Source organism: Poecilia latipinna, unplaced genomic scaffold (genome assembly GCF_001443285.1).
Source record: "Poecilia latipinna isolate Pla-1442-1.1 unplaced genomic scaffold, P_latipinna-1.0 Scaffold4353, whole genome shotgun sequence".
In the NCBI taxonomy this organism is placed as follows: Eukaryota; Metazoa; Chordata; class Actinopteri; order Cyprinodontiformes; family Poeciliidae; genus Poecilia; species Poecilia latipinna.
The window spans coordinates 13,639-25,300 of record NW_015116969.1 but is presented as its reverse complement, the minus strand read 5'-3'; the positions used below and the strand labels follow the sequence as shown (position 1 = coordinate 25,300).

General features: G+C 39.7%; 2 protein-coding genes across 4 annotated transcripts in view; both read left to right on the top strand.

Annotated features, from left to right (window-relative positions):
* The first annotated feature begins 863 nt into the window (after nt 1-863).
* LOC106942530 (pleckstrin homology-like domain family A member 1) lies at nt 864-3,729 on the top strand. Its single transcript, XM_015025842.1, has 3 exons — nt 864-2,297; nt 2,471-2,598; nt 2,924-3,729. Exons 2-3 carry the CDS (start codon nt 2,487-2,489, stop codon nt 3,244-3,246), a joined length of 435 nt encoding a protein of 144 aa, XP_014881328.1. The 5' UTR covers nt 864-2,297; nt 2,471-2,486; the 3' UTR covers nt 3,247-3,729.
* A 3,821-nt stretch (nt 3,730-7,550) lies between these two features.
* Nucleotides 7,551-11,662, top strand: part of LOC106942529 (protocadherin alpha-C2-like) — a 15,246-nt gene continuing 11,134 nt past the window's right edge. The window contains exon 1 of one of the 3 annotated variants that reach the window (XM_015025838.1): nt 7,551-10,598. In XM_015025838.1, the coding sequence (XP_014881324.1) occupies nt 7,752-10,205 (2,454 nt within the window). In that variant the 5' untranslated portion in view covers nt 7,551-7,751 and the 3' untranslated portion in view covers nt 10,206-10,598. Of the gene's footprint in view, nt 10,599-11,662 lie in introns of those variants that run through there. The other 2 variants (XM_015025839.1, XM_015025840.1) reach the window with 2 other exon arrangements.

Here is an 11,662-nt window from a genome sequence, read left to right as displayed (position 1 = left end):
TGACTTAGGAACATTTTTTTTTTAAAAGACGAGGAGCTAATTTATCTCCATTTTGAAATCCGTGGTAATGTTTTTCCTTCGCGGAATAAAATGACATGACGCGAAATTACATTTTAATTGACAAGTTAATGAAAGTGTAAAGCCCCATCTTGCGTGGAGCGTACGCTGCGCGCGGACCGTGACTTAGAATGAAGTGAGATGTCACTTACAGTACAGGAGAGGTGGGGGCCGGGAGGAGAGGGGTGGGGGGTGGCATTTAAAGCTGGCTCCGCTTTCAGTATTAATAATAATTGTAGTGCTTTTGTTATAACACACGAACTAAAAAAGGAATTGATGTGACTTGTGTGAATAATCGCTGGGTGTCTCTGCCAGTAATTGTCAGGGAATGAGAGGCTGCACGCGCACCTGCTTCCAGCACCTGAGTGTGAGCACAAATTCAAGGTTAAAGGCATTAGTTTGGTTACATGCAGCTATCGTTGGCTTTCCCTGATGCCTTCTCGCTCTCGTGCTAACAATATGGGACATATAACCCCACTAACTATGCCTCAAGGGCAAAAGCAACAACCGGGCTGCACTATCAACAATGTGGCGTATTCGCAGAGGGGCGGGGGTGTCAATTATTGATGAGAAATGGCAAATAGGCGGTTTCAGAAAGACAGAGTAGGACATCGCAGAAGGGAAGGTTGTGTGTGTGTGTGTGTGTGTGTGTGTGGGGGGGGGGTACAAGAAGAAAGGGATGGAAGGTGGAGGGGGTGGGGGAAGGAGGGAGTGCAAGGACATGGCCGGACTGAGACGTGGACTGCCTGTAGATCGGCCCGGTGTTGTCCTTTGTATGGGGGGGAATACGCCGATCGAGGGTGGGAGGAGAGAGAGGGGAAGGGTGTAATCGAAGAAGAGGGAGTGAAGGAGACAAGGAGAGAGGGCATTTACGGCAAAAGGATGTGCAGACCGGTGTTTTCTAATCCTAACAGACGGGGCATCAGAGCATAAACGTGTGCGTAATGCTGATTTTTTTTTTTTTTTTTGTTGCCCCGATTTCCTGAAAAAAATCCTAAAGGCACAAAGAGTCAGAGTGCTCGCACTAAGCTCCACCAGGCAGAAGAGGGGAGGGGAGAAATGTCACCGGCACAAACACCTCTGGCCACGAGAGGGATTTTGAGGTCACGCTGATTGTTCCGCCCGCAGCTATGGACCTTCTGGAGAAAGTGCCCTTCCTCTCGCTAATTGGTTCCAGTAATTCACCCAGAGTCCCAGCTCGTGAGCTCAGACGAGTCCTACGTAAGGTCGTCGATGACAAAGGGGAAAAAAAGAAAAAAGAAAAAAAAAGACAAATCACAAAGAAACTACTTGAGCGTTGCATAAAGCGATTGCACAAGCGCACTTGAGTTGATGGATTGGAGGTGAAAAGGAAGATTAAATACACGTCCAAGCGTGGTAAGCAGACAGGACAGGTGGGGTGAGCGAACGTGCGCTCCAAACTGCGCCGTATACGCGTGCAGAGTTGTGCACTTGAATCAGCGAGGGCGGCAAACTTTTCAAGGCTCTCCGAGAGACTTTTAATTAAAAACCTTGCTCGAGGAGCATCAGGAAAATATTAATGAAAAAACGATGCATAAAATCCACAAAACAATGACGTGTGTAATTTTCTTAATTTTTTCCCGGGTACGCTTTCCTTTGAAGATTAAAATCATGTTTCGTTTCATCCGTGTGGGGTTCTAATTGGTTTTATGCGCAGTTGGCGAGGAGACTATTTTGAATGCCGATTCTAATAATACGCTTACGTCGCACTCCCCTTGTTAACAACTTTAGATGGACTAATCAAGCGTTGAATGCATAATATGAACTCCAAGTCCGGAATAGACCCGTGGTTGCTTTCCTTTAGCTTCCAGTTTTCCGCTCCACAATAGAGGATAAAAGTGAAACTTGGCCATTGCCGAAAGCGCCTCGAAAAAAAGGAAAAGGAAAAAAAAAGAAAAAAAGTGTGCTTTTACCTAGATCCACAAGGCGGCAGTCAGATTCCATGTGAAATAATCCACCATTTCAAGTCAGACACAATAGAATGCTCCAGTCCTTTTTCCAATGACCTCTATGATTTATAAGGGTGAAGTGGACAGAAGGCCCTGCTTTTAGGAAGACGGATTATGAAAAGGCTTGTGAAAATAGACGTTCTTAACGAAGTTGCAGAAATTTATTGCAGTCAAACTTTGATGAAGTGTTGACATATCTTTGTCCTTGCAGCTGAAGCAGCCAAACACAGACTGGACTCTCACAAAGACCCAGAACTCTTCCATCAAAAGGTATCGTTGTGGCTTAAGTAGCTGGTATGCTAAACAGTGTTATATTTCCTTACATTCATTAAGTACATTTTCTGAATTGTGAATGTTTATAAAAAGAAAACAAACAAAAAAAACAAAACACACCTTTTAAACCATTTTTTAAAACTTTTGCATGAATGTGACTTTTTTCATAGTTACAACTCTATCAATATGGATGGCACTCTCATGCGTAAGGCAATGCATGCAGACCCAGAGAACTACGTCACTTCAATGGCACCTGGACAATACTGGACTTGGGGAACTCAAATGAAGGGCATGAAAGGTAAGAGTCTAGATATGTTGGGACTGAAGTGGCCTTTAATGAGCCAGTATACTCTTCCATTTAAAGTTAATGACAAATGTCTCTCTTCCCATGTAAAGTTGACACATTTCCCTGCTTTCTTGCCAAATACACCAGGTTTATGTTAAGCATCATTAATGTTCAGTTTGATCCTGTAGTTAAACTTTATTCTTTTTCTTGAGTTCTTTTTTTGGAGAACAAAACCAAGATATGCATGACACTGGTATAAATGAAAATAGCTCTGTCATATTAATGTTAGTTATGCATAATAAGCAGTTGTTTCTCTTCGCTTGGCCTCCTTCTGCAGACTATAAAATGTCTCCATCACCTGGAGGGGTTCCTTCTCGGCCCTGGACTCCTCGATGCACGCCTCCTCCACAGCAGCAGCAGCAGCAGCCATCGATTCCCTCACATCCACACCCACATCCACATCCACACCCACCGCCCGACTATCACCACAACGTGTACATTCCCGGAACTCCATCGGGCTTCTGCACCCTGCGGCCAACAGCACAGCGAAGTGAACTGGACGTCCACAATTCTTTCTCCACGTTTGGCAAGAAACGACGTCTTCAGATGTCTCCGCAAGGGGAAGCTGCAGTGATAAATAATGATCTGTACAACGACTGAGGCGCCAGTTGTTGACCTAATTGATGAAGAAACAGAGAAAAATAAGCGCAACAATATTTTGGCGTTTTTTAAGTGGTTTGAAAACAAAGATGATGAGAAAACCACAGGTGAATATTAGTATTTAATGGACATTCTCTTTTGGAGAAATCTCATGGCTCTTTATCTGACTTACCACTGCAACACTGTCAATGTGTCTACCTGTTATATTATCTTTACTGCAGTTATTTTGATCATCATTATTATTTAGACAATCAAATTGCAGCTCAATTCCATTCAAAAAGCAAAAGTGGACCACAATTTTGCACATCTTTTGTTTTTCCTTTTTTGTATCTTTATTTGCTAGCAAAGCTTGTGTAAATATGACAAATATTATGTAAATGTATATGCAAGCTGCACTAAGATGCAAGCTACTTTAACAAGGGGCTATTTCCCCCCTACACATGTACTGTACACATTTATGAAATTAAAGTATTTTTTTCACTTTGTCTTTCCTCATTGTTTTTTTTAGGAAGTAAAAGTTAAACTCAGAACAAAACTTGCACAGATAAATCACTTAGACGCTGGTCCCACAGATCGAATTTAATTAGCCTCAGTCAATTATTTTTGGGGTGAAAAAGTTCTGCAGCCGCTCCTACAATGCTGGAAAGCTTTTCGCCCTGGTAAGCTGTTTTCTGCAGTGAGGAATAAACATAGTAAAATGCTAACATATGCTAATTGGAGCACTTGCATTTCCATTTGCCCGCAGAGAATACTGGGGTTCATTAACTGAACAAACAGAACCTTCTCCCTCGAAATATCACTTTAATTAAGACCACGAACACGAATACAAGTGTCAGGGGAGGCACAAGGATCAACTCCAAATGCCACACCTGAATAAAAAAAAGCTACAGGGGCCTATGGCTTCCTTCTCTCTCTCTGCCCTTTTGCATCGTAGTTGTCAGGGTATTAGCTCCCACCAGCAACAGATGAGAGTGGGCCAGTGGCCAGAAATGAGCAGTGAAATTAGGTCGCCCTGTGGCTCGGATTGAAAATAATTTTGTTAATAAGGAAACCAGTGTCCATGGAGAGCATGGAGGGAGCCTGCTAACCTTCTCTGCTGTAAGGTGATCCACTGGGATGTCTAAAGGGGAAGCCATATTTAGGTCAGCTCCTATTTATTTTCAGAGGAGCAATGAGCAGTGCTTCACTTTTTAACCAGCAATTTGGGAGATTTTTTTTAACTTGTTGCAACTTTAAAGTTACAAAGTGGAAAACATATTTCTCGACTGAAATGATGGATTTTAGTCAAGAGTCTCTAATACCAAAATTCAAAATGATTACACACTCTTTGGTTATAAAACTGTGATTAAATGCAATACTCAAAGTAATAGTTATAAAGCATATTCAGATCAAACAGAGGAAGCCTGTCGCACTTCTGAACAATCCTGGTTATTTGAACTGGGAGCTGTCCTTTTGCAGGGTACTGAAGCATCAGTGACATTTGTCCTCTAGTATCCAACTGCAATTTATGCATGCCTCCACCAGAGGGCGGATGAACACTGTGCTTAATGTCCACTGATTTGAAGACATCCCTTATAAGAATTAGATACAATTCATATTATATAAACTTAATTAAAAAAAAAAAGAAATGTATCCAAAACGCTCGAAAAACTTCTACATCTTAAATGTATGCGACTTATATCTTTTACCTAAATGTGTTTAAAGTAACACGTTTTAACGTGTAAATAGTATAAATGAAACTAAACCTAAACGGGTATCCTGGGGCTCAAGTAGTTTGTCTTTAAAAGGATAAGGAAAATTGTTAGATTTTTTTATATCAGTGTGCCATTAAAATGAAAACACGTTATATTTCTATATTTGTCATCTAAAGCAATGATAATAATAACAACCACAAAATCAATACAAACCAAATAATAATTACTGATACTGGCTGTGGTAGTGGCAGAGTTTATATTTTGGTCTCTTTGTCAAGTTCAGTACTATTGGTTATCTCAGTGTAAAGGTGATTTATTCCACTACTGAAAAAGATCGTGTGGCTTTAAAACTTACAACTCAAATCAAATCCTACTCAGGTTAAAAATAAATAGCATAGAAGTATGTTGCTGAATGAAACAGATAATATTGTGAAAATGTAAACTATTCTTTTCAAACACAGCAGATTTTTTAGATTAAAGCAAAAAGTTTTCTTATCTTTAAGGATTTTCAGTTTATACAATTGTCTCCATAAACCTTAGCTATTTGCAACTAAAAACCGCCTTGATTTATTATCATGACTTGATTAATTGTCATGACATTAAATGTATTAAATACAGATTTTGAAAGAATTGTTTTGAGCTACAATGGGATCTTGTTACTCCAGCAGATGGCATCATTGAGTAAGAATCTTTTAGGAAAATCCAGTGATATAATATTATAACTCTGTTTTATAAAAGATACAGACAAATATGAGCCAGAAAAAAATAGCAGGATTAAAACAAGATGAGTTTGGATGCTAATCTAAAACTTTCATCTGTTTTACTATCACTTGTCATCGCAATTGTACTTTAGTCATTTCTACAGTTTGCATTCAAATCTAACAAACTTTGGCTAATAAGTAACAGTAAAATCGTGTTAAAAAATGACAAAGATTTGCATCAGAAAGGAACCAAAATTAACATGGCTGTTCAATTGTAACCCTTAATGTTTATCAATATTAAGCCTCAAGATTGATTTATATTGCACTGATTGTATTGTATTCTTGAAGTAATATCAGCAGTCTACTGTGGGGTAGTAGGGTATCACTTATTACAGAAAATTAAGCTTTAAAAGCCTGGAAGTGACTAAAGTAGTTAAGGGAGGGAATACTGTGAGCAATTTTGTACTTTCCTGACCACTGTGATGTGATTCATATACTTCATAAACAAGTTATTACTGTGTTCTGAGTTACTTAAGGTCACATTTAGTATTAACTCCTTAATAAGTAAATATTAAATGTGAATTATAGAGACCTTATAGCAACCTGAAGGTGAACCTAAATAGCCTGCTATGAAGTAATTTTAGGGAGTTAGTGGATTGTGTCTACAAGGAAAAGATTAATTACAGTTTGGCTTTATTGAAGCATTCTACTTTATGTGCTTTATGTCATTTTAAAAATAGAAAATGCGTTGTATATATTTAAATAATGTTCAAGAGCAGACTAGGTCAACAAAACAAAACTGGCTGATAAAACTTCAAGTTTAAAATATTTTTGATTCACAGGACAACATTCTTTAGCCCTACAGAAGAAAAAAAAAAACAGAAACATATTCATCACGTGAAAGTGTTTCTACTGTTTTGCTACAAAAACATTGGTAATAATATGGAAATAATCTGACCGTCAACGATTAACTGTATTATGTTTGAATAATTTCAAGACTGCAAAACAGACAAAGCAATTCATCACAAGCTACCAGTTGTATTTGGTGAGGGTAAAGGATGAAAGCTCCAAAAATAACTACTAGATAATCTAATACCCATGTACGTTTTCTTGTTATATTTTGATAGCAAGATGCTTTCGAAAAACCCTTTATAATCTTTTAAACAATGCTATAAACAAGTTAAAAACATCCCTATACCTCAGCCAATAATCTGGAAACTGAGAAAAACTACATAAACTCTTGTACACAAGTTAAAAAAAAACAAAAAAAAAAACAATTCATTTTCATAGTTCAACATCAAAACATTTTAAACTAAATTCACATTCACTATATACTATCTTTTGTAATTAAAGTGTAAGGAGAACCGTTCAAAACATTAGCATATTGTCATGTCATATAATGACGTAAAGCTTGAAACCTGACGGTTGATGTCCTTTTATCCATCTTTTTGGTGAAATGAACTATATCTTAATTAGTCTGGATTTTCTCTAAAGCTACTGTCATTTGCCAAAATAAAATAAAATGAAATAAAATAAAATAAAATAAAATAAAATTGAGAGATGATTCAAGGAGCAGACTCTGCAAGTGCCACTCATTTGTTTTTTTTGTTTTTTTTTGTTGAAGTATTTCAAAAACATAGTTTTTTAGCTATTTAGCACAACAAACCGGGTACCTGCTGTATGTTAATAATAACGCGCCACAGTTTCCCCGTGGAAACACAATTGTCCACAGTAGTCATGGACAATTGTGCACCCAGGAAAGATCAAACATGTGTATGTTGTGGAAGAATGAATCATTCTTCTAAAACATACAGAAGATTTGGAAAATGATCCCTACAGTTTGAGGAGCGTTGGGCACATGGTGTCACTGTTGAACACTACAAGAAAAAAAAAAAAAAAAAAAACCGTCTTCTTTCTTGAAATCACGGCACACCTATTTGCACTGGATGTATCGAACCCAGTCCTCTCTGGATGCTTTTATGATTTAACTAAGTCTGCATGCCCCCATTACTTTCCCCCTTGTGTTTATATGAGGATTTCCGCAAAATTTTAAAATCAACAAATTAACAGTAATTTATTTTTTATTTTTTTACCTCCTTTTGAAGAAAGGATGGCATATTGGGCCTCTGTCTTTGTCTTGGCTGCACTGTGGCCCGGCGCTTTGTCTGTGACACGGTACTCCATTGCCGAGGAGATGGAGAGGGGTTCTGTTGTGGCTAATCTTGCTGCGGATTTGGGACTTGAGCTCGGCGGTTTGGCACAACGAGAGGTAAAACTCGATATCTTCACAAACAAAAAATATCTAGACTTTAACAAAAAGACTGGGGAGCTTTACATCGTGGAAAGAATAGACAGGGAATATCTTTGCCCAGCGAAGCCAACATCTTGCTTTTTAAAGCTTGATTTCATCATCGAGACCCCGCTGCGCATCTTCAACATTGAGCTCGGAATAACAGACATAAATGACAACGCTCCACATTTTCGAAGAGACAGAGTAGAGCTGGACGTTTCAGAATCCGCTACGCCGGGGGAGAGATTCTCACTGCCCAATGCTGTAGATCCAGATGTTGGCATAAATACGATTAAAACATACAGACTTAGCACCAGTGACCATTTTACCATAGAAATTCAGACTGGCAGTGACGGAACTCAATATGTAGATTTGGTATTAACGAAATCGTTAGACAGAGAGGAGAAAGCTGTGCATAAATTAATCCTGACCGCTGTGGACGGAGGTGTCCCTGTGCGTTCAGGTACTGCCAACATCATCGTCAGAGTACAAGACACAAACGATAACCCTCCTCAGTTTGACAAGCAGACGTACACAATAAACATGGCAGAAAATACTCCGATAGGAACTCTGGTCGTTAATCTTAACGCTACTGATCTTGACGAGGGGAGTAATTCAGAGATTGTGTACTCTTTCACTCTTTACACGTCTGAAAAAACGCAGGACGTCTTCACACTGAATCCCAATACAGGAGAGATAACTGTAAAAGGAACGATAGATTACGAAGATATGAAATTTTATGAGATGCACATTGAAGCAAAAGACAAAGGAGCACACCCTCTGCTGGGGCAGTGCAAAATAATGGTTGATGTGACAGATATGAATGACAATTTTCCTGAAATTACTGTACAGTCTGTGAAAAACACAGTACCTGAGAATGTACCTGTGGGAACTGTTATTGCCCTGGTGGGCGTAAGTGACCGAGACACAGGTGATAACGGAAAAATAAACATATCCATACACGAGGCCATGCCGTTTATTCTTAACAAATCATCAGACAGACCCACACATTATAACCTGATAGTGTCTGAGCCGTTAGATCGAGAAAAAGTACCTGAATACGACATAACACTAATTGCTAGAGATACAGGAAAACCTCCCCTATCTGACAATGAAACAATAACCGTGCACCTGCTGGATGTTAATGATAATGCCCCACAATTTCCCCAGTCATTTTATACCATACGTGTGATGGAGAATAACGCACCTGGCTCCTTGCTCAGCTCACTCACTGCATTTGATCCTGACCTCCATGAAAACCAGTATCTAGTTTATTTCATCATAGAGAAGGAGATTGCCAACACCTCCATGTCTATGCTGTTCTCCATCAATCCAGAGAACGGGAATCTTTATGCACTGAAAACTTTTGACTATGAGATTGAGAAGGAGTTTCTTTTCCACATCGAGGCCAGAGACTCTGGTTCTCCTCCTCTCAGCAGTAATGTGACCGTCCACATCATCATTGTTGACCAAAATGACAACGCTCCAGTTATTGTCTCTCCTTGGCGCGCTCACGGCTCAGTGGTGGAGGAGAAGATCCCCAGATCCACTGATAAAGGATCCCTGGTGGCTAAAGTGATCGCCTTAGACACAGACTCTGTGCACAACTCTCGGATTACCTACCAGTTTCTCCAGGTGACTGATGCTTCCTTGTTCAGCTTGGACCAATACAATGGAGAGATCAGGACTATGAGGATGTTCAGTTACAAAGACTCGCGCCACCACAGACTGGTTGTTGTTGCCAAGGACAACGGGGAGCCTGCTCTCTCTGCTACAGTCACCATCAAGCTGCTGACAGTGGAGACTGATGTTAAGGCATACTCTGACATGACTGAGATGCCTCTGGAATACGACATCTTTTCAGACATCAACCTGTATCTGGTCATTGGTCTGGCCTCGGTGTCTTTTCTCCTGCTCATCACCATACTGGTCACCATCGTGCTGAAGTGTCAGAAAGCCAAGCCCAGTAAAACCGCTCCTCCCAGCAGGAACAGTGTGATCAGTGAGAGGAACTCCACCATCGTAGACTCCACTCTGGTGTCCAACGATGCCTACTGGTACAGTCTGTTTCTAGCAGAGACCAGGAAAGGAAAGCTGGTGGTCAGACAGCCTGTGCCAAAGGGCTCCAGATACATTGTGTCCAGCATCCCGAGAGGGACAGGACTGTCAGAGACTAGTGACTCAGCTGCTTCCACTCTTCAGGTGAGTATTGATACTACATTTTCTTTAATGTGTATATCATTACAGTGCAGTTTAATTAAATGTATTTTGTGAAATATTTGAGGTCTAATGTATGGCTTATGTTAAACCATGATTTATACCGCATTCGTTTCATGGGATCATCCCATTTACATTTTAAAACTGTAAGCATCCATGGCTGAAAATTTCGGTAAGAATCTTAGTGGCGCTGTTTGCTGGAAAATAATCCATTCCACATATGGTATGAGAGTCAGGCTCTGCCAGTGGGATGACGTACAGAGGAAGAAACGAGAGCGTCAAGCTGCTAAAACCCAACTCTATTTCAAGAACAGTCTGCAATCTTCGGATCGTAATCAAAGAAAGATGATTTGAGGAATAATTGAGCAAGAATCTCACCTCACATTTTTAACATCGTCATTGAAAACCCACGGAGGCGCATTTATTTCTTAAATCGCACGCAATAAGGGAGGTGTCGTAACAATGGGACTACACAAGAGGTACGTGCTCTTCGCCGTTCTTTGTTTTTTTGTTCATCATTCGTTGACTTCGGTCAGTCATTATTCTATACCAGAAGAAATGAAAGCAGGATCGGTTATTGCCAACCTTGCGACAGACCTCAGCCTGGACGTCAAAACACTGAAGCAAAGGAAGATGCGAGTTGACATCATCGCAAATAAAAAATACCTAGATGTGAACAAAGAGACTGGCGAGCTGTACATCGTTGAGAAGATTGACAGGGAACAATTATGCAACACAAAATCGTCTTGTTTCCTCAAACTCGAAGTGATACTGGATAATCCAGTAAGGATTTTTAACATTGAAGTTGAAATCCTGGATATAAACGACAACGCCCCACGATTTCGAAGAGATGTCATCAATTTGGACATATCCGAGGCAGCTCCAAGGGGAGAAAGGTTTTCTCTCAGTAATGCCGTTGATCCCGATGTCGGCTTGAATTCTGTTAAGACGTATCATTTAAGTAAAAGTGAATACTTCAACATAGAAGTTCAGCCGGGAAGAGACGGTTCAAAATTTGCAGACCTAATTTTAAAAAAGACTTTAGACCGGGAGAAGCAGGCTGTTCATAATTTAATACTCACAGCTGTAGATGACGGAACACCTGCTCGATCAGGTACTGCCAGTGTTATCGTTCGCGTATTAGACACCAATGATAATGCACCTACATTCGAAAAGACAGTGTACGACATAAAAATAATAGAAAATTCTCCAATTGGAAGTCTTGTTATTCGTCTCAACGCAACAGATTTAGACGAAGGATCAAATTCTGATATTTCATACTCATACAGTTTATATACATCAGAGAAAACACAAGAAACATTTAATTTGAATCCAATGACAGGTGAAATTACTGTAAAAGGAATGTTGAACTATGAGGATTTTAATATTTATGACATGGAAGTCATAGCTACAGATAAAGGAGCCAACAGTTTATCAGGACAATGTACCATAAAGATTCTAGTTGAAGACATGAATGACAACCACCCAGAAATATCTATTAAATCCTTTCAGAG